The 23394-nt window shown below is 49.9% G+C and overlaps 1 protein-coding gene across 1 annotated transcript in view; it reads right to left on the bottom strand.

Moving 5' to 3' along the window:
* The window catches only part of BLTP2 (bridge-like lipid transfer protein family member 2), a 31083-nt gene extending 11089 nt beyond the window's left edge, over positions 1-19994 (bottom strand). Inside the window, exons 1-24 of the mRNA XM_051992299.1 lie at positions 19825-19994; positions 18929-19058; positions 16854-16903; positions 16418-16565; positions 16051-16169; positions 15708-15768; positions 15335-15524; positions 14190-14313; positions 13934-14058; positions 13672-13739; positions 13294-13439; positions 12706-12824; positions 12436-12599; positions 12009-12267; positions 11068-11273; positions 5115-6180; positions 4567-4758; positions 4212-4414; positions 3993-4111; positions 3654-3874; positions 3231-3421; positions 3020-3119; positions 2714-2916; positions 2047-2341 (exon numbers count right to left, since the gene is read on the bottom strand). Coding sequence (XP_051848259.1) covers positions 2047-2341; positions 2714-2916; positions 3020-3119; positions 3231-3421; positions 3654-3874; positions 3993-4111; positions 4212-4414; positions 4567-4758; positions 5115-6180; positions 11068-11273; positions 12009-12267; positions 12436-12599; positions 12706-12824; positions 13294-13439; positions 13672-13739; positions 13934-14058; positions 14190-14313; positions 15335-15524; positions 15708-15768; positions 16051-16169; positions 16418-16565; positions 16854-16903; positions 18929-19058; positions 19825-19892 — 4567 coding nt within the window. The 5' untranslated portion in view covers positions 19893-19994. The remainder of the gene's footprint in view (positions 1-2046; positions 2342-2713; positions 2917-3019; positions 3120-3230; positions 3422-3653; positions 3875-3992; positions 4112-4211; positions 4415-4566; positions 4759-5114; positions 6181-11067; positions 11274-12008; positions 12268-12435; positions 12600-12705; positions 12825-13293; positions 13440-13671; positions 13740-13933; positions 14059-14189; positions 14314-15334; positions 15525-15707; positions 15769-16050; positions 16170-16417; positions 16566-16853; positions 16904-18928; positions 19059-19824) is intronic.
* Positions 19995-23394: the final 3400 nt, after the last annotated feature.

The following is a 23394-nucleotide window of genomic DNA, read 5'->3' as shown; positions in this document are numbered from 1 at the left end:
AAGGACAGAACTGGTGGAAATGGCAACCGGCGAGCCTGCCCTGAGTGACTACCTCACCTGAGATGTGCAGCAGGGAAGGAGACCTGCGGAGAGCACATCTTAAAGGGCCCACAGAAAGGACAAGGAAACCCCTGGATGTGGGAAATGTCACCACAATGGTGAAGGCGCAGAAACCATTCTACTGGAGGGGGAAGAGAAGAGTTCCCTAAAGAGATACGTGTGGATACCCAAAGAAATAACCAACCACTTGGACTTTAAAGAGATGTGCATGGAAGCTGGCAGACTCCCAGAGGGCAAGGACGGGGCTATGGAGGGTCCTGGCCCCATGGAAGAGGGCCGCCGGGGCGGTCACACAGCCCAGCTGAAACCGGCAAAGAGCGAGGGACAACGAGGCGCTTCCTTAGGGCTTGGGGGCAAGCCGGACAGGCTGCTAGCAGGCGGGGGGTGGAGGGGGGCACAAGGAGGGCGCAGCCACCAGAGCCACTCCATTCCCTTCGGTTTCGTTTCTCTGCCAACACAAATGATCTCTGGTCAGGAAAAGAAGAATAAAAAACAACCACCGGGGCTGAGACACAAGGACTAAGAGCGCCGGGCTATCTGCCTTCATGTCCAAGTGATTGGTTCAGAGCGCAGGGAGCAGTGCCTGGGACCAGGAATCGGAAGAGCTGAACGCTCCCCTCCAGCAGGGTCCACGGCTCACCCGGCTGCCATGGACACATTCCCTGCCCTCTGACTCTTATGCTACAAAGCGTCCTACACACATAGGCGGAGGCTCCTAACTGACACACCCAGTGTCCAGCTGAGGACACGAGGGCTCCCAGCCGTAAAGGGCTGGCCCCAAACCCAGGGTGAGAGGCAGCCTTAGGATCCGGGCCTCTCCTCCCTGGCACGGAGGCTGCTGAGTGAAGGCGGGACACTTCGGCTAGGCTCAGTTTCCTCATCTGTAAAATGAGAAGGATGCAGCTCTGGGAAAATGCCAAAGCAGTGCCAAGCACCTGACTCTTCTTTGTGACAGTAGAAAACCAGAAGCAGTAACTTCTATGAAATGCTTACTGTGGGCCAGGTCCTAAAATAAGCAGGGAAGTTCCTGAGCAAGACAAAACCGCCCAGGCCCCCCAGGAGCTCCCGTCCCAGAGAAGGAAGGACGTCCCTGAACTAGGAAGCTACCAACAAAATTCACGCAGAGCGGAAGGAACGTCATCTCCACGACCCCGCCATCAGCGGCTGGGAAGGTCAGGAAGGGCTGAAGGAAGATGGGATCCGAGCTATGTCCTGAAGGAAGCCAAGAAACTCCAGAGGAAGAAGGGGAAGATGGAGCCCTCCAAGCAAACATGAGAGTCATCGATCGCAGAGGCAGAGATGGGCAAGGGAGTACCACGTTCAAGGAACAGCAAATGGCACCTGCTGGCCTGCAGAGTTAGTGGCACAAAGTATAAGAACCTTGGAAGATGGAAACTCACAAAGAGATTTAACTGTGAAGCAGAAACCTTGACCTGGGGGTTAAAGGAACCACTGAAGTTTTCTGAGTAGAGGAGAACCATCAAATGAGGAATGTATGGAAAAACTGAGACGAATGGACGTCAGGGAATCCTACTGCAGTGTAAGAAAAGATGAATGTGAGAAATCTGGGACAATGTGGACAGACTTTGAGGATGTATTTTAGACTGAAAAGAGAAAGTGGGAGAACAGCAACTCTAATGACTCCAAAAACATGCTCCGAGTCTATCATAAAACAATGAAGAAATACCTCAGGAGGCAGCTCCGGATGAAGAGGATACCCTAACACCATGGAATGGAATGGCTGGGCTGGCTGCTTCTGTATGATTTTCCTTGTTAGAACAAGTTCAAGGAAGTGAGGGTGACCTCAGAAATGACTGAGGTGTGAGAACAAGAGACAACAACAAAAGTGAAAATCAATAAAAAAGGACAATGAGGGAGTCAGGGCAGATGAGCTCTAGGATCTCAACTCTGTGATCCTAGATATAATCAACCTTGTCATGTCCAGTGACTACATGAATCCATGACGTCTCATCGCCTCTGGCTTACCTCCTGAGGAGCCCTTCTCGGGTCCTTTGCTGAGGCTGGGGGGGTTGACCCGAGGCGGGGCTGGGGGGCTGGGAAGAACACCTCGCTTTGGTTTTTTGGCTGGCAGCTGAGGATCAATCTTTAACCCCTTCAGGGCTTCAGTGGAAAGATTTCGTTTCAGGACAGCTGCCTTCTTGTAGCCATCGTAGAGGCCAAAGGCAATGTCTCTGTTGGTGGTGGTCCAGGAAGCCCGCAGGTCCACTAAGTGCAACTGATGAGTATGAAAGGCAGGGTCCCCATCTCGGGAGGAAAGCTCCTGAGGAAAGAGGAAGAGCTGAATGAAAGCAGGTCACGTGGGGGCCTGGGATTCCCAATGGGGGCTAGAGGTTGCTCAAACATCCTAAATTCAAGGACACAAAACAGCACAACTGAAAATGAAATCTGCTTGGGTGAAGAGGAAGGATGTAGAGAGAAGACCAAGAGGTCTCTCTTTCCTGGATGAATTATGATCTTGGACATTAGCTCTCAGGACTGAGAATGTATTTTCAAGTGGTTCAACATAAAACCTTAAATCAGAAGGAAACATAACTTCTAGGCAGAGGGATCATGGAGAAATCGGGAACTGGGAGTCCCTCGTGTATGCAGCTAGAAGAGGCTGCAGGGTCCGGCAGGAACTCAGAGAGCGTACCTCCTCCGCGGTGCGGTTGCTGTGCCTCTGGTAGGTGAGGGAGCTCAGGCTCAGGAGGTGGGTCTTCGTTACCAGGAGATCCAGGCGGTGGTCAGAGCTCTCGTCACTGGGCGAAGCCATCAGATGCACCGTCACCTGGCTCAGGTCACTCACCATCTGCGTCACACTCCATTCCGAGATGAGGCGCCGCATCACGGTGCCCGCTGTGGGGGCGAGACCGGCGCTCAGAGGGCTGGCGGCCGAGCCTCCTGGGATGGGGCTGGGGGGCGGAGAGGGGGGAAGCAAAGGAAGGGCAACTGGCCAAACCTTGAGGGATCAATCGCTGGGTTCCCCGAGTGAAGACGTGGCCCTGGCTGCACTCAACCTGGATGCCTCGTTGCTGAGCAAAGGAGGCCCAGTAATGCACCTAAAGAAAACGACACGGGACTGAGAGACGATCGGGAGGTGAGCCGGGGCGGAGAGCTGGGCAGGACGGAGGCCGCGAGGAGCCGGCCCAGGAAACGAATGCGGCTCAGACCTGCAGCTGGGGGAAGAGCGCCGTGTACGAGAGCTGCTTGTAATGCTGGCCGAGCTTCTTCTTGCCGGGCTTCATGTTATTGAAAAGCTTTCCTCGACAGATGGGCCGGGTGACACTGGTCCACGTCGCCCAGAAGTTCTGCATCCATCGAAGGGTGCTGCTGTAGAGCAGGATCCGGGGCTGGGACATGGCTGCAGAGGAGAGGAAGACCTCAGCTGGAGGTGGACGCAGCAACAAAAGGGATCCTCCCTGGCCAGGAGGGACAAGAGGCCCACGACAACGTGAACTTCCATCTGGCACTTTCCATGCCCCGGACCAAGGGGTCTCCTTCCTCCGCTCCAACACGGGCCAAACCTAATCCTCCTGCGCTCGCTCTTTTCCCAGCGTCCCAGGCCATGCCCCGCCCCCTGCTCCCAGCCTTACTCCCACTGTGCCGGGTCAGGTCCATCTTGATGGAGAGGTTGAGGTTCTCCGATCTGAAGGCCCGGTAGGAGTCGTGGATCTGGCCCAGGGACACTTCAGGCAAGAACTCCGGGGCTCGCAGGATGACACTATGGTGGTCGTGGGGGTTCCCATGGCACAGCCACTGCAGGTCCAGGGTCATACAGAGGTCGGGCAGGTGTAGGAAGCAGCAGTCGTCATACCTGCCTCACGAGGGAGCCCCTGTTCAGTGCCCTTCCCCCCCCCCCCTCTCTCCCCCTACTCTCCCCCCAGCAATATCCTCACCACCCCGACCAAGGCCATACCCACCACTCAACTCACTTGGAGGCTGTCCTCACATTGACGTCCAAGTCTCCCTTGAACACAAACTGGCCTGGTTTCCAGTGAAAAAAGAGGTGGCTCCATTCCCAGTGCATGTTTTCAGTTGTATTATAGGGATCCTGTAAGCATCTCAAACTTAACAAGGCATGGGAAAGGCCGCCCCGCCCCCACGTCCCCCTGGGGTGAAAGTGAAGCCGGCGCTCCCGCTGCTCCCCTCACCTCTGTGGCCAGCTGGTGCAGGTTGGCCTGCTCGATGTCCATATGCCAGTCCCCGTGGAAGAGCAGGCGGCTCTTGTCCCACCAGGGCAAGGGCGCACTGGGGTCGGCCGAGGGCTTCGTCAAGAGGTCCACGGACTGGCCGATTAAGGTCCAGGCCGGGTCCCAGCACGGCCCCCACACCACTGTGTACTGGAAGACCTCAGCTGGAGGGCATGTGATTAGTGACTAACGAACATTCTACCAGAGTCTGCCCCAAGTTTTAGAGAGCAACTTCATCTCGTGCCCACCCTCCTCCTCATAAATATCTCCCCCCAAACCAAACTCCCCAGTCCTTGCAATCCCCTCGTGCACTCACAGCGAAAATCATGGTAGAACTTGAGCGGGGGCATGTTCCTCTCCACGACCGCATCTCCCCAGGGGGGTCCCAGACGCAGGGTCTGTCGCCGTCGGGAGCACGCCTGCCCGCTCTGCTCTGTGCCCACCAAGCGGCCCAGCAGCCTCCAGTCTCGGATCTCAAACAGGTAGCGAGGGTAGTCCCGGATCCGCACTGTGCGCAAAGACACAAGCCAGACGGATGCTCAGGGGCCCGCTCATCTCCCCAGAGTGCAGGCCCGGGGGCCACGCCATGGAGCGAGGCTCAGGGAGGGGCCCGGGTGCCCTCTGGCAGAAGAGACTAGCCCTAGCCCCGAGGGGCGCCTCTAGCCCAGAAAGGTTCCTACGGAGGAGGAGGGAAACCATCCACCTTAAGCCAAGCACGAGTCCAACCATGAGGACGAGGATCTCCCTGCGCTTCGCTCCTGAAGCCAAGGTCGCATCTAGGCATGAGGTCTGCTCCCCCAGCTCCTCAGAGCTTCCCCGACACCCGCCTGCAGACAAGAGGCCGGGCGGAGGACCGCCACTCACCCAGGAAGGTCTTAACGTTGCACTTGAGCATCCGACACCACTGGATGGCAAGCTCGAGGCCCTCACTGGGGAACGGGCTGCTGGGGTCCAGCTCCCGGATCTGCTTCAGCACCTGCTCGGGCCCGTGGAAGGAGGCGTCTGCCAGGGCCACCAGCTCCAGCCCAGCCAGGCTCCAGGTGAGCAGGGCCCGGCGCATGGGCGTGTTTCCGTAGAGACGGCGGGAGCGCTGGATGTAGATCTCTATGTTCTTGCGCTCCAGGGAGGCGTAGAGCTCTTCGATCTTGCGGGCCGGAAGCAGCTCCCCGTGCTGCTTGCGGAGGGCAGCCACCTTGGTGTCCAACAGCTGCAGCCGCTTGGCGCTCTCCTTGCTCTCGTCCTTCATCAGCTCATAGTTGTCCCGCAGCTTCACTTCAAAGATGTCATCCAGGAAGACCCAAGAGAAGTGCTGAATCTTAATTAGCAAATCGGGTGGGAGTGGAGCCGGGCTGGGGGCTGCCCTCGCTCGGGCCCCCCGGTGGAGCCCCTTGAGCCACTTCTGCACCCCCACGGCCTCGTCCAGGGTCCGAGAGAAGTCATACTGGTAAGGAAACTCCACTGACACCGAGCCCAGGGAGAAAAGCCAGACCCGGTTCCGCAGGGTCTCCAGGGAGGGGAAAGGGTTGCGGTGCAAGATCATCTCTTCCAGCTCGGACAGCAGCTGCACCTCCACCTCCTTGAAGTTGAAGATGCTATTGCCGTCAAAGCCGGCCACCAGTTCTGGACAGTAGACTTGCAGGGAGCCTGCGTGGCGACTCAGGGACACGCTTTCTGCCACCAGGGTGATGAACTTGTCCTCGGCCACAAAGGTGGTCAGCTTGGCTGTGCTCACCTCCAGAGTCAGGTTCAAAAGCCGCTTCGGAGGGGCCGCCTCCCGGGGGCTGGCCTCGAGGGCTGGCTCAGCGGGAGCTCCCGGCTCCACCGGGGCTCTGAGGAGGTCTCGGCACTGGAGCGTGGACAGGACATGCTGGTACAGGTACATGTGGTCTGGGGGGCTCCACAATACCATCAGCCCTGCCCCGCACTGCACCTTTGGGGGGAACCAATGGCAGAGGTCAGTCTCTTTGGTCAAGCCTTTCCAATGCTGTCACCCAGAACAACGTTGGGATTACAGGGGCTAAGTCTCTATTCACACCGCATACCTGGTGCAGGACTCATCTCCACTCAGACATTTTTCCAACGACCCGCCTCGCTCCCTCACTTTGTTTTTCTTCAGAACAAACATATCAAAGTCAGTTTTAGGCTGTTCTGCAGCAATCCATGCTTTCTACTTGTTTCATGTCTACATGTTGTCTTTTCAACTAGACTACAAGCTCCCTGAAGGCAGGTACCCGTTATTCCTTTGGTATTCCCTAAAGTGGCTGGCCTAGTGCTGCCCTCAATGAAAAACCAAACGTGTACTCTGTTTTCGCTTTTGGGTTAGTTCTGTATATTTTAGGCAAGACTAGGGTGAAGCGACTTGTCCAGGGTTACTCACCTAGTGTTTATATCTAAGGCCAGAATCGAACTCATAGCCTCCTGACTCCAGAGCTGGTACATTATCCATTGCACCACACAGCTGTCCTGAACATGTACTCTAAAGAGCTCTCAAGAGCCCTGAGCTCACCATCGGAATACCTGAGTTCTAGCCCCAGCCCTGTCCTCTTCTGGCTGTGGCTGTGACCAAGTCACTTAACCATTCTCTGGGCTTCAGTTTCCTCATCTGTCAAATGAGGGTAACATGAGCATCATCTCCCCCCCAGATCTGTTGCAAGGAAAGTCCTTTGTAAATCATAAAACACCTTTCAACAAACCTTTATCAAGTACCTTCTGTGAGACAGAGTATAGACAAGATGCCCTAACAGATTATGGTGTGATCAAAAGACAAGACACCAACCCAACTGAGCAGCTAACAAAGCCAATATCACTTTTAAGTCTTTCAGAGCAAAGGGCTACTATGCGAAGGCCACGAATGAAGCTGTCACCACTGAGGAGCAAGGGCAGAGATGAGGAACAGCATCATCAAGAACTCGACTTCTGAACTGGACTTTCAGGAGTGGGGAGGAACTCTAAAAGTCCAGAGAAATGAGGACACTCCAGGCAAAGGAACGATCTAAGCACAGTTACACTGGCAGGAGATGCAGGGAATATTTGCAGGGCTCCTTACAGAGGGCAGTTTGGCTAGAGCACACAGTCCAAGGAGGCAATGACAAATAGTCATCTCACAAAAAGAAAAGAAAATGTAAATAATTGGAGATGTCCATTGTTCGCAGTCAGGTGTTGCCAACATAATAAAAATGGCAATAAACTTACAAACTAAATGGCATGCCAATTAGACAACTGACAGGTTACTTTGCACTAATAGACAGCTGAGTGTTAAGTTAGGAGGAAGACCCAAGTTCAAAACATACACTAGCTGTGTGACTCTGGGCATGGCATTTAACTACTATTTGCCTTAGTTTTCTCAACTGTAAAATGAGGACAATAATAGCATCCACTTTTCTGAGTTGCTGTGAGGATCAATTTTGAGACACCCCCTTCTCTCCTCTGATACTGTCCCCACCTTGTGCAGGCCCTCATCACCTCCTACCTAGACAACTGCAGGTCAGCCGGGGGATCTGCCTGCCTCAAGTTCCCAGTCCAGTGCAGCTTCCATTAAGCCAGCAGAGTGATTTTGAAGATCCAACCTTGTCACTCCCCTACTCAGGAAATTCCAGCAGCTTCCTGTTCCTCCAGGATTAAATACAAAATGCTCTGTTTGCCATTCAAAATCCTTATAATCTACCCTCTCCTGTCTTTTTATATCTCATTCCCCAATATACCCTTTTTGATGCAGTGACCCTGGCCTCCTGGCTGTTTCAGGAACAAGGTTCCTCATCTCCCATCTCCAGTTATCTCCTCTGGCTGTCTCCTATGCCTACATCATTCTCCCTGCTCAATTCTGATTACTGACCTCCCTGGCTGCCTCTAAATTCCAACTAAAATCTTAGCTACAGGAAGCCTTCCCTAACTCCTCAATTCCACTGATTTCTCTTTGTTAATTATTTCCTATTCATCCTGAACAAAGTCTGCTTTACATTTGTGAAAGTATAAGTAAATATATTACCTGTGCATGTGCACACATACATATATAAATATTGTGTGTGTACATATGCATAATATGTACAAAATATATTTTTATTCGCATTTTTCCTTCACTGGACTATAAAAGGTTGAGGTGAGGGCTATCACAGTGTCTGGCACGTAACAGATGGTTCCTAAATATTTACTGATGGTGTAATTAATTGTAAAGAGCTTTAGTTCAGCATCTAGCACTATATACAAATCCTATATCCAAGTACTTATACTGGCTTCCCTTCCCTTTAAAAGACTAGACAGAATAATAAAATTTATCTGGAGGAGCAAAAAGTCAAAGAAAATAATGAAAAAAGTAGAGATGAAGGGCTTACTATTAACAGATCTTAAACTATACTAGAAGATGCTAATCACAATAACTACTTGGTACTAGTTGAAAAACAAAAAATGCAGATTACTGGTATACACTTATGTAAGGAAGACCCGGAAGCCACTAACTATAGTAGCCTACTGCTTAATAATCCAAGAGCACCAATTACTGATGTAAGGACTCCCCTAGTCATGAAAAACTATGAGGATAACTAGAATTCAGTTTGACAGAAAAATGAGGCGGACTAATAATTTTATACCATAATAAGCTCCTTATGGATATGTGGCTTAAATATAAAAAGGTCATTTAAAAAAAAAGGGAAAAAAAAGAATGGAAGTAGTCTGTATTATTGTTACCTAAAAAATTCTTAACAAGAAATAAAGGTGACAACAAAAGTTAAAGTGGAGAATTTTGTATATAAACTGAAAAGCTACTATACAAATCAAATTGAAGTTTAGGAGAGAGGGAGTCAACTGAGAGAAAATGATCTTTACAGCAGCTATCTGATGAAGGTCTATTATATGCTGATGAACTGTCTATCCAAGATGTATAGAGAATTAACACAAGCATATAAATATCACACCATCTAATAGCATTGAAGGAAACTCAGCATGCGCCTTGCCTAATGCCCACACAAAAGGGAGATTTTTACTCCAGAATGTCATCCAGTTATTTGGAGCTGGAGGCCTCCAACCAGGGGGAACCTCTGCAGTCCATTCTACTTTGGAAAAACTCTTAGAATTTTTTTTTGTTCCCCCCCCCCCCCCATCATCTGCTCTCAGTTCTGTTTCTGGAACCAAATAGTCCAAGTTGAACCCCCTTGCATGTAACTTAAAGACAACTCTCATGCTCTCTCCTCCTCCCCTCGGCCCAGGCTTCTCTCTTCAAAAGCTGACACTCCCAGTTCCTTTAACAAATCCTCATATGACACAAGAGGTTCTAGACCTCATCAGTGCAAGGCTCATTTCCTAAAAGATAAGTGGTCAAAGAATAGGATATGAGCAGGCAGTTTTCAAAAGAGGAAAAGCAGTCATGTGAAAGGAGACTCCAAATCACCAGCAATAAAAGTAAATACCAAGTTAAACCACTCTGAGACACGCCCATCACACTGCCAAAGACAACAAAAAAGAACCTGGTCATGTTGGAGGAGCTCCCTGAGGCAACTGTGTACTCTTGGAGCAATATCCCAGTGGTTCAACCATTTGAGAAAAACTGTTAGGAATTGTGTTTAAAAGTCACTATCCAGTAACTCTCTACTCACAAAAACCACTCCTCAGTACACCCCAAGAATAGGCCCCATTCCGATACACAAAGAAGACAATAGTAGCTATTAAGTGGAAGGAAAGTAGGTACCCAATAATTGAGGCATTACCAAATTGGGATAGAGAAATACATGAAATTTTACTGTGTCATAAGAATAATGAATATGAAGAATTCAAAGAAATTTGGATAGAACTGATCTATGAATTGATATAGAGCAAAATAATGGAAACTAGGAAAGCAATTTACAAAGTGTCCAAGTAATGAAGAAAATAACACATGATGACTTCAAGACTATGAACAACATAGCAGCCAATAAGGGATTCAGAAAACTTGGGGTGAAACACGTCTCCTGCCCTTGGAAGATAGAGATGCAGGGGACAACAGGTGTACAACAAAGCCTAAGTTTTTAGACACAGAAGACACGTGATTTGTTTTGCTTAATTGCATGTTTGCTATAAGGAAGGATTACATGAAGAGGAGCGAGAGAAAAGAATCACTGGGAAATGACAGTGATATAAAAAAAAGGAAGATACTGAAAAGCTGCAGAAAGTCCTGAGTACCAGGTAAAGCTGACTGGTGGGAACCATTGCAAATTTTCAAGTGTCAGAAAAATGGGAACCAATTTATGGATCTTGAGGTATGCCCCTCTATGACTATGTTTACTGTTACATGAGCTATCTTTATACAATGATCACATCCTGGCAATGCACAGCTGAAATTAGATGATCACAACTAATGTTAAAAGGTCCTGTAATGTTAGTTTCATCCCTGATTGACACATAAAAATTAATGTTAAAAATAAAGCTTAAATTGGGAAGGCAATTAAGTTTTCACAAACCATGTCCTGCAGTGATGAATGTTATGAAGACAATGCTCTAAGCAGACTACCTGGCAGGTTCTGGGAAACAAAATTCCAGGTGGACAAATGATATGAGGGCTAACTCTTAGCAAAGGAAAGTCTTGGTTTCTGCAGAAGACAATGACATGCAAAAGGAGGAGCACAACCCTTCCCTCCCTCACAGACCCCTCTACAGAGGCTCTGTTTCAATCTTTAGCCTGTACATGGAGAAGAGCTTTAGAAAAGTCCAGTCACGGGACTCCAAACAACTCAATGAGGCTGGAGGGACAGCTGGCTGAAAAGCCAATACTACTGCTCCCTTTCCATGGGACAAGGGCTCAGAGCATGAGTTAAGGGGCTGCTGACCCTCCTGCTTCACTGCCCAGTCTTACCTCTAGAGAACGGATGCTACTGTGGTAGGTGACGGAGAGCATGGAAAGGCTGAGTACAGGAGTGGGAATGTCGGGGGCCTTGCAGCACGGCTGCATCTTCTCGGTCACCGTCTTTACCAGGGCCAGCACGAGGCCCTGGATACCCACTGTGGAGCTCTCTGCACTGCCCAGGACTGTCAGGGTGTCTAGCCGGATCTCCGAGGCACCTAGAATCCCAGACACCCAATAAGCCCATTGCTCTCCACTCTCAAATGGCAGGAAGCTCCTTCTCCCCACTTCCCTATATAATATTCCCTCCAGCTCTCTTTCTGCTTTCTGCTTACTTCCCTCTCTCCTATCAGGAGACCCAATCTATCCTCTCATTTTTTCATCCCAAGGTCACCCTGAGCTCATCTCTTGCAATTGGTCCATCTAGGTGAAGCTAAGCGAGACACTAACAATCCTTCTCTCCCTCCAGGCCACCCCCAGCCACTCAGTGTTATTCAAGGGGGAAAAAAAAAAAGAAAGAAAATGGCCTAGATCTGTATGTCTCATTCTCTCAGCTGTTACAGGGAAACAGCAGCTCCTTAGCAGTGGCTCCTCAATGGAAAAATTATAGAAAAACAGGTAGCAAAGACATGGAAAGACTATGATCTAAACAGACCTTCCATATACTCTCAGCCTGAGCAATGAAGGCCACGGAGGAGAGCATAAATCCAAGTGCAACTAACAGCTAACCTCTTATGGGTAATTTAATAAGAGCAGTCCCTGAATGATAGCATCACTTCCACCCACTGATTCCTTAACTTGAGAAAACCAGACTGAGTGCCTGGCTTGCCTGGAGAATTAAGCAGAGCAGTACCATCTGACTTAATAAGGGAAGGTCCTTGCTCACCAATTTGTGCTCAAGGCTACCAACTTGGCACACAGATTCTCCCAGGAGTCACTGGACCCTCACTTACCCACCAGGCTAGAGAGGGTGAACAGGTTCATATCCTCCACTTTCAAGTCCACCTTCCATAGGAGCACTGGAGATTCCCCAGAAGGAAACTCCCTGGGTGGGGTTGGCTTCCTGGACCAAGGACCCAACAGGGATAGGATGCGGGAGAGACATTCAGCACAGGTGTCTGATGCCTCCACCTGCAGACCACGGATAGTACAGTCTAGGAAGAGGGTGTCTGACTGAGTGCTGCTCAGACCCAGGGGCTGGTTGTAGCTGCCCTAGAAAGGAAACAGAGATGTCCAAATGTAAGCTGTTCCCCTAGCCCTAACACAGATTTGGGAACTGTCTTCTCCCAATATCATGACTCATCATGAGATGCTCATCATTTCAGAGCTCGGTCAACAAGGAATCTGTGAGGGGCTCACGGCTAAGATCTCCTCACCTACCTGTAGAGTGAAGGAGTCGAGGACAAGGGCCTCACCCCACACATGCATGTTGGGCGGGTGGGGTGCCCGCTGGATGTGAGAGTCATTCCCCACACGCCAGCATAAGTGGTCCACAGCCAGGACGCCCCGCTGATGGATGCTTTGGGGTCTCAGGTGCTGGTAATCTGAAAAGATGATGTTGGTAAAGGATGGATGATGTGGTATTCTCAGCTTCCTACACTCAAACCAAGACCATGACTGTCAAGCTGGCTTGGTCCCCAGGAACCTTACCCAAAGAGATGGAATTGAAGCCCAGCGCAAAGGGTGGTGTATCTCCAAGCTGAATAGAAACATTGACATTGGAAATAGAAGTGCTGAGGATGATAGGGGCCAGAATTTGAGGGAAGTTTCTGCAGAAAGAAAAAACACCACTGTAAAGGAAGGAAAGGGTCAGCTCCCTGTGTGGAGGCAGGTTCTTGGTGGTTCTTGGGTCAGTACTATGAGCCTCAGGATAAGAGGCAGAAAACAGCAGAAATAAAATTAAAGAACTGAACTTGCACTAAATGCCCTAGTCCTTTTAATTTCTACAGAGATTAACTAAGAAACCCAAAAAGCTGCAACCAAGAAAGCAGCCATCATCACCATCAAAAAACTAATTAAGCCTTTAGGTATAACATGGCTCCAAGCATTTACAAAGACCTGAAATGAGAGCCACAAAGTAGCTCCTCCTATTCAGAACTCTCCAACAAGGCAAATACCATGTATTTTACCAAGTGCCCACAATGTGCTGATATGGGAAGGATGCCCACTTGGAACATGCTAGCAGTATCCTAAGGAACCAAACCAGAAGGGGGAACACTGGGAGATGATTGATCTCACCTGTTTTTACTGGGATGGGAGGTGGGTTGCCTTGGCCCCTGCCTCTGTCTTGTTAACATGTGCAACCAGTGAGAGAATTCCTGGTGCCGGTAGTGGACGATGCACGTGCTGAGCACCAGAGAGGCGGAAAGGTCGATGGTGGTCACCTAGAGAAACGTATGAGGCTGAGGAGGAAGAGAAAAAAAAAGCAGGAGCAGGAAGAGAAAAGAAAAGAGGACAAGGAGAACAAGAAGGAGGAAAAGACAGGATGGGGAAGAGAAGGAGGTGGGGGCATGGGGTCCGGTCTCTCCATTTGTTCCCTCTCTGGGAAGGGAACTAGATTCTAGTTCAGGAAGTGCTAATGGTCCGGTGGGGCTGGGGAAGAGCAAAGGCTCTCACCTGCACATTGGCCTTTAGGGAATTTAAGCAGATGATGCGCTGACGGCTCTGGGAAAGCAGCAGCCCATCTACAGAAGGCACAGCGATTGTCAGAGAGAAAGGAGATTTACAACTCCCACCTCCCCTCCTCACCCATCCCCCATGAGTTTAGGGACTTTTTCCTTATAGATTAATACCTGTTAATTCCAATTTACAGTAAAAGGGACCCACTGCCTTCCCTCCTCTTGAAGTCCCATGAGCACCAGGCATCCTAACCACCCACCTTCTAGCAGCAGCTCCGTGCTCATCTGGGCCATGTCTGAATTGGCCGTGAAATTTCGAAGGGGTAGCTGGTCCTCATCACGATGGTAATAAAACTGCAATAGCTTCAATGTCCAGTTGAGGTGTCTAGCCAAGAAGGAAGGTGAGCTCAGCTCCTGTGCCTCCCCAGCCTCAGCCCTGGCAGGCTCAACCCCCTGCACCCCTGTCTTGCCCCATTCTGGATAGGCTCATTGTTTTACCCTCCCACTGGCCCTCACCTCTTCTGGCTGTTCATCGACAGCACCACACTGGTGTTCTCCATCTCTATTTTCACTTTCCCTGGTAGCAGCTGAAGGAGATTCAAGCCAGGAATGGTTGGCTCAGTCAAGTCCTCAATCACCTCTGCAAAAGAGAAAACATAGAAGCTATGCATTCACTGAGCCATGTCCAAAAAAGGGCCTCTGAATTTCCCAAAATGCCTCTTCCTTTCAGATAAACTCAATTTCAGTTCTCTACCATGACCACTGCAGAACTGTAGAGTTCAAAGGGTCTCAGAGACCATCTGGTCTACTACGAATATGTTGTATAAGAATCATCTCTACAATATCCCGAAGGACAAGCAGTCCCCCCAAATTTTGTCAGACCATCTTAAGCGGAGAAGAAACCTACTACTTCCCAAGCAGATTGTTCCACTTTGAAACAGCTCTAATAATTAGCAAGTCTTCCCTTATATGAAACCAGGACCTATACTTGCCATCCAAGGTACCTAGTTTTCCTTCTGGAGCTAAGCAGTATAAGCCCATTCCCTTCTCTTCCAATGCACGAACATCTATGTGCCTTTCCAAACCCACCCCCCAGTCTTTTCTTCAGTTAAATCCCCCATTCTTTCAAAGGCTCCACATGCAGTATCATTTCCAGGCCATATAACATCCTGGGGACCTTATAGAGAAGGTCCTTTCTAAAATGAGGCAAATGAACTGAATAACCCTAGATTTCAGACATAGTATTACCACAATACCACAAGAGAGTAAATTCAGATCATGACCTCCTTCCTATGTGGTGGGACATTATGGGCTTCTCAATGTAGCTAAGGCTGTGGCTTTCTGGGGTGCTCTGCTGTGTTGAATTGCTGACTCCTATTGAGTGTGCAGTCCACTAAAACCCCAGAGTAAACATCCCAAGATGGCATCAGGCAGATGTTACAGGGACACAGAATTCTGCCATCCCCTTTCCTCCAGTCCAAGAAACATACCGGCTGTATCTGAGCCCCATCTTGATTCCAGGTCCACCTAATTTCAAGATTCAGGCCTGTATGTCAACAACCAATATCAGTGATGACCAACAACATGCCAGGGGAACAGCAAGACTCAGCCCTTGGTTTCTGTGTATCTTCAATGAAGAGGATCAACAGGTCTCTCTTTACCTGGAATTTTACCGGGCCTCAAGGTAGGCACCAGGCTTGAGTGCAGCAACTGGCTGTGGAAGAGGCCTTCATGCAGCTCTGCATGGAGTGTCCACACATCGAGGGTGACGGCCTTCAGCTGTAGGCTGCTTAAACCCATTTCCACACACAGGTCCATGGCTAGGGAGAGCTCTGCTAGGCAAGTGTCCTCCTACACAAGTGAGTAAATTGGACAACATGTCACTCCTCATAGTCGGAAGCTCAGGTCAAAAAGATGGTGAATGGATGACATGGCAAGTCCCAAGGGATCCCCACTGGCACAGGAAATAATAATGGGAGTCCTGGTGTTCCCACCCAGAATGGAGGTAAGCATGGGCTCTCATGATATACTCACCGACTGACCACTCTTTAGTACTTTGCTATTCACTTGGCTGAGGCTCACCTCACAATCGATTCTGGGAAGGGGAAAAAAAAACCTCAATCATTGGTCCTTGGCATCTTCCATCTCTAGTCAAGCTTTGCTTACAGGAAAAAGAGAAAGTGGAAAATCTGGCCTCATACCTAGCTCAAAGCAGGCAGTGTACCTTCTCTAACCTGGGTGGTGGGAGTATCGACTCTGAATCTTGAGCTCAGTCACTCTGCCAGCTAGCCCTGTTCTGGCTTCTATTCTCTGGTGCCAGAATGGGAACAGTTGGTTTAGAGGCTGCCATCTGGGGTTCTACCCACCCAGCACTTACTTCTTCCCATCACTATCCAGAAGGAAGCGGCTCCTGCTGATCTGAATGTGCCACAGGGACTCAGAGGTAGCTACCCTGAGAACCATAATGTTGATGGAGTCCACATGGATTGAAAAAAGCTGGAGAAAGAAGGCAGCACGAACAATAGTCAGGATGAGGTCGTTATTTACCTTCTTCCCCTTAGTTCCTCAGATGAAAGGAAAAGGCACTGCCCATCCCACAGACACTACAACCTGGGACCTCAAAAAACAGCTGCTGACACCTGCAAATCCCTAACTCCGAAGAGGGATGTGAAGATACAGGCAGCTTGAAGCATGGGCCTGCCTCTCCACTGCCACAGTGTTCAGGAAATGGGGAGAAGTCTTACCTGGCAAGCGATCCTCAGCAAGGATGGGCTGAGAGGCAGCTCCCTCTGATCTACCTCAGAGGTCTTGGAGAAAGAGCTAGGCAGGCCAGACATCTTCTGTAGGTCAGTTCTAATCCGCACTTCCCCGAAACACAGCGCCACATAATGCCTGCCCCCGGGAGAGACTGGCTGTCATCAGTACCTCCAGCAGGATGTCAGTCCCTCCCACTCCCCACGTCCCTGAGAACAGATTTTGGTCCAGGAAGGTAGGACGGGTGGCACATGTCGCTATTTGTCTTACCAAATTCATAGTATATGGACCGACGTAGAAGCATTAAGGAAACAAGACCCAGTTCCTCCTAGGGCTGAAAGGTTTCTCATCGATCAGATCCCGCTCAACAAGTCCCAACCCAAACTACAAGAATCTCCCTTGCAGAAAACATGATGAGATACTCACGGTAGATCATGGCTCAGGAGTTTGCTGGAAATCCACACACTATCAATTTCCTGGAACAGTATGGGAAAAAGCTCTGTGCAGCTGCTGCCCAGGCAATCTGCCAGCCCTCGCAGCCGACCCAAGGGTGACCAAGGGGAACACTGGAGTCAGGGGCAGGAGCAGAGGAAGGGGTCTCTAGGCCCACGCTAACCCTAACCCCAACCCTAATCCTAACACCAACTCTATGCAAAGCACTGTGCTAAGTGCCAAAGCTACAAAGACAAAAATAGTCCCTGCCCTCAAGATGATTCTAGTCTACTTGTGGGGAAGGGCAAGATTGGGGCGACACTGTACAGATAAACATCATACAAAGTGGGGAGGCCAGGAGGTATAGCACAAGGTGCTCTAGGAATAAAGGAGCCACTGCTAATAGCTAAGGGGATAAGGAAGGGTAAAAAGAAGTACCACCTGTACTGAGCTGTGAAAGAAGATAACAGTATCATCACTACTGTTATTCTGTAACTCATTTACACAGGGCACTCTGCACCAGCCTTTACGCATCTTATTTCATTTAGACAAATACTATGATTATTGCCAATTCACTGCTGAAGAGATGGAGGCTCAGAAAAATCACAGAAACAAAACTGGGAGCTGGGAGGAACCTCAAGCATTACAGTCAACCCCCCATTTTACAGAAGGGGGGGAGCCCCAGAATGCCTGATCCCACCAGTGACCGAGCAAGGGTTCAAATCCAGGTCATCACAGTGTCCTTGCAATGATGCTGTAGTGCAACCGAAAAGCAGAGGAGAGTGGGGAGGACCTTCTAGGAGTAGAAGTCAGGCAGGGTGAATGAATAATAATCCCTGCATTTTCTCCCAGAGTGTATCAAAGTCATGCTGATTATTACTTCATAAGTCTCTTGTATGTGTATAAGTCCTTATCTCCAATTACTCCATAAGCTATTTCTCATATCCTTCCACAGAGCCCAAGCAGGTCCGCAGATGGTGCTCAATAACTGTTCTTGGCTCACCAACAGATTGGCCCTAACCCTAGTATTCTCAGGTTAATTCAAAGAAAGTGGTTAACTTGCGGTGGGGAGAGGCAGCTAGGTGGTACAGTGGATAGTGCATGGGCCCTAGAATAAGGAAGACATGACTTGCCACCACTAGCTGTGTGACCTTGGACAAGTCAATTAACCCTGATTGCCTCCAAAAAAAAAGTGAAATTGGAAAGGTACCCAACATTCAAGAGTGAAGAAACTGTGATTCATAAATAACTGGATTATTAAATAACAAACGCTATCCAACGTATATGACTAGATTAATCCAACAAAGCAAAGACGGCAATGCTATGCAAATTTAATTATGGATTTCATACAATCCCAATCAAAATAGCAGAGAGCTATTTCATAAAATTGTGATTAAATTTAGAACTGACACTACTGAGGGAAATTATAGAAAAAATAAAAGTTCTCAAAGTCAATATCAAAATTGTATGTTTGGAGGTTTTTTAAGTAGGAAAATAGATCAATGGAATAAAATAGAAAACATAGAACTAAAAAGAAAGAAAACAGATCTGCAATCATGGAATCATAGAGTTAGAGCTGAAAGAGACTTCTGAGATCATACTTGACCACTTATCTCACTTTTTCAAAGGAGGAACTGAAGCACAGTGTATATGGCCATAAAGCACTGTAGAAAAGCGATTGATTTTCCAATAAACACTGCCAGGAAAATGGACACCAGCGGGCCAAAACAAGAGCAGGCTAAGAGCCACAAGGCCTGTTGGGTTCTTTGGCCTGGCCCTGGGATTTCAGAGAGAAATGGTCTTCCCAGTGCAGAATGGCTACTCTTCTGGACTGTGTAGTCTTAAAGTCCTGCGGCAGTGACCCTGGTCCCAGGTCCTCCTGCCTCGGAAGCTCACCCTCTGGACTCTATCACAGCCACAACACACTCCCAAGTCCTGGTGCTGTAAGTATCTAGAGAATCACCAGAATCATGGGGGATGGAACCCTTGGTGGAGAAGACCCTCTCAGCGTCTGGGGGATTTGGGCTGGGTTTGTACCCCCTCCTGACAGGGCGACCCCTCGTGCTCACCACTGTCTGCTGGTGCTGCTCGAACTTCAGGCTCACGTTCTGGATCCAGAAGAAGCCAAAGGAGCCGATCCTGAGCTCGGCCTGGAGCCTCCGATGGCACCACTTGGTGGCCAAGCGCACCAGCAGCCACCTGCCAAAATCTGCGGGTGAGCGCTCCCGGCCCTACGGGCAGCTTCCTGGTGGGGATCCCCCCTTGACTCACCAGAGCGGGGGGAAAGGACCCTCCAGCTTCAGGCACTGCCTAGGGGGCAAGCTGGCTGTGCCTCAGGAAGGCCAGCGGCCACGTACTGTCTGGGCGCCCCTCCGTGAGCCTCAGTTTCCTGATCTAAAACGAGCCTTCCGGCCTTCACCTCCCTCCCCCACTGCACTTCAGGGGTCCGGACCCAGGGCCGGGGGCTAGGGAAGGGCCCCCAGCCGCACTCCATCCCAGGAAACCAGAGGCTCGGCTGCTCTCCAGATCTCATAGTAGCACCCCGCCAGAACCCCCGGCTCCACACAAAAAAAAGGGATCCCAGTGGAGGAAACTGAGGCAGGGGAAGGAGGCAAAGCAGGCGGAGCAAAGATGCTCCAGATAGGGGACTTGCCCAAGGTCACCCCAAACCAAGGGCACCAAGCTAGGGACTCCGGGACCCTGAGAGGGGCACCCACTCGCCAGGCTCCCCTCCCACCCCCCAGAGGCCATCCCCTTTCCCTGAAGCCCCTCCCCGGCTCAAGCGCCCCTACTGTTCGGCCCCTCCCTCCCTGGGAGACCTTGCCTGGTCCCTCCGTCCCTCCTCCCTGCGCGCCCCCGCGGCTCGGCCCCTCCCTCCCCGCGCGCCCCCGCAGCTCGGTCCCTCCCTCCCTGCGCGCTTCCGCGCGCCCCCTCGCCCCTTTCTCTGGCCCGAGCGGCCCCTCACCGGCAGAGGAAGAGGGCACAGAGCGCAACCAGGAGCAAGGACAGCAGCGCCACCAAGAGCAGAGGCATCGCGCCCCCCAAGGCCTCGGCCCCGGCCCCCGCGAGTTCCGTGCGGAGTCTCCGAGGGCCGACTAGCCGCCTGCGCGGGGGACGGCGCGAGGAGGAGACGCCGCGAGCCCCGCCCAGGCCCGGCCCGGCCGCTCCGCTCCCCCCTCCCCCCCTGCACCCCCCGCGGCGCCCGCGCGCGAGCGAGCGAGGGAAGGCGGAAGAGGGAGGAGCTAGCACTCGTTCCTCTTCCTCGCTCCGCCTTCTCCCATCAGTCTCGGCCTGCCCCTCCAGGCTTCAGGACCCGAGCAAAGAGGAGGAGTCAACACACGTCCCTCCCCTAGTCCCGCCCTGCCCCGAGCCTCCCGGGCGTAGGGAGAGAGTAGGCATGGGGCTGGATCCTCCCCTTTCCCCGCCCCCTCTCCCCAACCTTCCCCACCCGGACCTGGTCCGCTCCGGCCGACCTTCGCCTCTCGCAGAGGGAGGGCGGAGCCCTGCGCCCTGCGTGGCGTTTGTCTCCCGAGGGGCGGGCGAGTCTTCGGCTGCCTTCAGAAGAACTGTACTGGACACCCTTCCCCCAACCTCTCCGGCCAGGGCAAGTCCTAAGAAGTGGGGTCTGAACGCAACCGGGAGGGCTCTCGGAGTTCAAGTTAAGCCCCCCGCTTTGGACGCCCTGGGCTGGGGCATGCGACTTAGGTCACCCGAGTACCGGATGGGGGAGGGGGGAAGAAAGAAAGGGCAGCGAGAAGGGCTTGCAACCCAGGTCCCCCAATTTCCAGGCCGAGACCGATGCGGACCCTCGGGCGAGTGTCTGGATGCCTTCCTTACTCTCCCCCCCGCCCCCCAACACTGGGACCCAGTATTTCGTTCCCTAAATGGAGTCTAAGCAACCCAGTGCAAGGGCGAGCTCGTTACCCAGCAGGGAGTCGAGCAACTCGGGGGCCCCTAAGTGAGTCCTGAGTGACCGGGGCTAAGAAGGGCTGGGAAAATAAGGGGAAGGGACGCCCTTGGCCCGGTGCTGAAGGACCTCGGGAGGGCAGCTCTCTCCTGAAGCTGCATAGGATCTGCGGCTTCCAATCCTCTGCAGGAGGAGGGAACTTGCCCTAGGACTGAGAGATCCTAATTAAGTAAATGGAGATGCACCAGAGAGCCCAATGGATACCCCTGTAATTTTCCAGATACAAAAAAAAAAAAAAAGCCCCACAAAAAAACAAAAACACAAGATAATTTATCTAGAGCTTTAAGGTTTGAGAGTTATTCAAGTTCATTTGACCTCACTCTTGGGGAGGGGTGGGTGCTATTTTGCAAAAACGAAAACGTTTTGCAAAAAACAAAACAAAAAAACAAAGGTTAAATCCCTTACCTAAGATCACAGTCATCTAGATTTGCACTGGGATCTTCTGTCTCCTAGTTGCTTAGGAAAACATGCAGGATGGATTTGTTAATCAGTTGTGGAGTACTTAGCGTAAAACATGGACAGAGGATAAGACAGCAAGGAGGGATTGTGGTCTGCATACACTCATGAAGCCATGACTCATTCAGAATATTAAAATAGAGATGGGAAACGCTGCATTTGATTCATTTACTGCTGGGAGGCTCTAATTCTGGCCAGCTGTGTGAATTGAACCAGGTGCCCAATATCCTGGTATGCACACCAACTTCTTCAAATTCTGTTCCCTTGCAAAATATTAAGCATCTCTATGCACAGCACGGCACCACACAGTTTTGGGGTTGCTAACTTTCAGGAGAAATTGTGATGGACTTAGATATGTGTTTAACATGATTGTACATGCCTAGTGTCTTGGACAGGGAGGAAAGAAAGGAAAAAATTTGGACCTCAAAATCTTACAAAAGTGAATGTTGAAAACTATGTGTAATTGGGGGGAAAAATTGGGGAATAGACATAGATGAGACAGGCCAAATTTAATTGCTGGGGGAACAGGTATTCAAATGCCTGACAGCAATGAGTGGCAAGAACTCAAAAAAGGAGCCCAATGGGGACATTGTTTTGTGGACTAGCCTCTTTTCTATAAATATGTTATCTTATCCCAAACTTTTAGGAAGCCTCTAACAAGTTGTGTCTTATTACTGATGCCTGGTAAGCAAGGCAGAAGCAGCTCAACTATCCTCCCCACTTTTTTTTTTTTGGAACTTTGCCTTCTCACCCTCCCCTTCCTCTTCCAGCCAGCTGCTCACTTAGATCCTCATTTTGCATCCTAATTCAGGGAAACCTGTTTAATTATGCTTTTGTTTTGTCCACTCTTGCTTTGTTTCCTCATCCCCAGTTTCTTCCTGTCTTTTCTCTGTAACATCTTGTTACACCTGGCTCCTCTCTCTAAAGAATTTTCTTTTCAGAGGATCTAGTTGATTAAACTGGAGAAAGGGGAAGGTTTTGTGGAAATCAAGGCTTTGGTGGTGAAAACATCATTCACTATGATATCTTATTTGGTTTGTGTCACTGAGAGAGGGACAGAATGTTAACATCTCAGACAGGGGAGGTCTGGCACAGAGTTGACATTCTCCAATAAAGCGTAAAGGCTACAAAATGAGTGACTGGGAAAAAAGTCATCCAAAAATAAAGTGAGTCTTGCTATATATCCCTTGGAATCCCAGCAGATGGCAGCCACCTCCCTCCCGCCCCCATAACACTTCTGGAATGCAGAAATCCAACATCTCAGAAACCACCTGCTTTGGGGGTAGAAAGGAGGCTGAAGACAAGAAATGACTATTTCTTCCCATCACAGATTGACGCTCACCTTCATATACTTGGCCTCATTTGCAAAGTTTGTCCAGAAAGTAGAGGTGGGTGCCCTTAGGGTCAATGGTGTCTCCTGGATTCATCTCATCAACAATCATGGGCCCAAGATGCAGCAGTTCACTGATGGTTAATGATTAACCAACTGTTAATACTGGGAAGAACTGGGATTTTTTTTCCTTTCTTCATTTGGAGATTAGATCAAAGCTTAATTTTCTAAAGGATAGGGCTTGATGATGAAATCTAGAGAACAATGAATTTAATCTAAGATGAACTCTGGCTGTGTTCTATTCAGGCTCGGGTGGGGATAGGTCCTTTGTCTAGATTCCCAGAATCTGAGAGTGATCAAAATCAAGTTCCCCAGCTTCTAGTTCTAAAGAATCCACCTATCTATAACATTCATTCTCATTTTTAATCAATTGGAGTTGATATCCTCTGAAGAATAGGAGTTTCTGAAAGTGGCCATGTTGACTGGTTCCATGAAGTGTCTCTGGCATCCTAAAACACAGCTGACCCTCTTTAATTATCCATAATGATTAATTACCCAGAAATGTCTCTTGAACTTTTTATGTCATAACATTAAGGCAAACCTATTAAAAGTTTTCATCTATAAGGATTTATACCTCTAGCTCAAAGCTGCTTCATCTATGGGTCAACCCCATATAGAGTCATGTAATCAAGTGTGAGGGTTATGAAATTATGATGTATTTATCAGTGCTAGATCTGAATACCTATTTTACATACTTATATACCTAAGTGTCATGTAAAAAT

This window comes from Antechinus flavipes, chromosome 4 (genome assembly GCF_016432865.1).
Source record: "Antechinus flavipes isolate AdamAnt ecotype Samford, QLD, Australia chromosome 4, AdamAnt_v2, whole genome shotgun sequence".
Taxonomy (NCBI): domain Eukaryota; kingdom Metazoa; phylum Chordata; class Mammalia; order Dasyuromorphia; family Dasyuridae; genus Antechinus; species Antechinus flavipes.
This window is presented reverse-complemented; position numbering and strand designations above follow the sequence as displayed.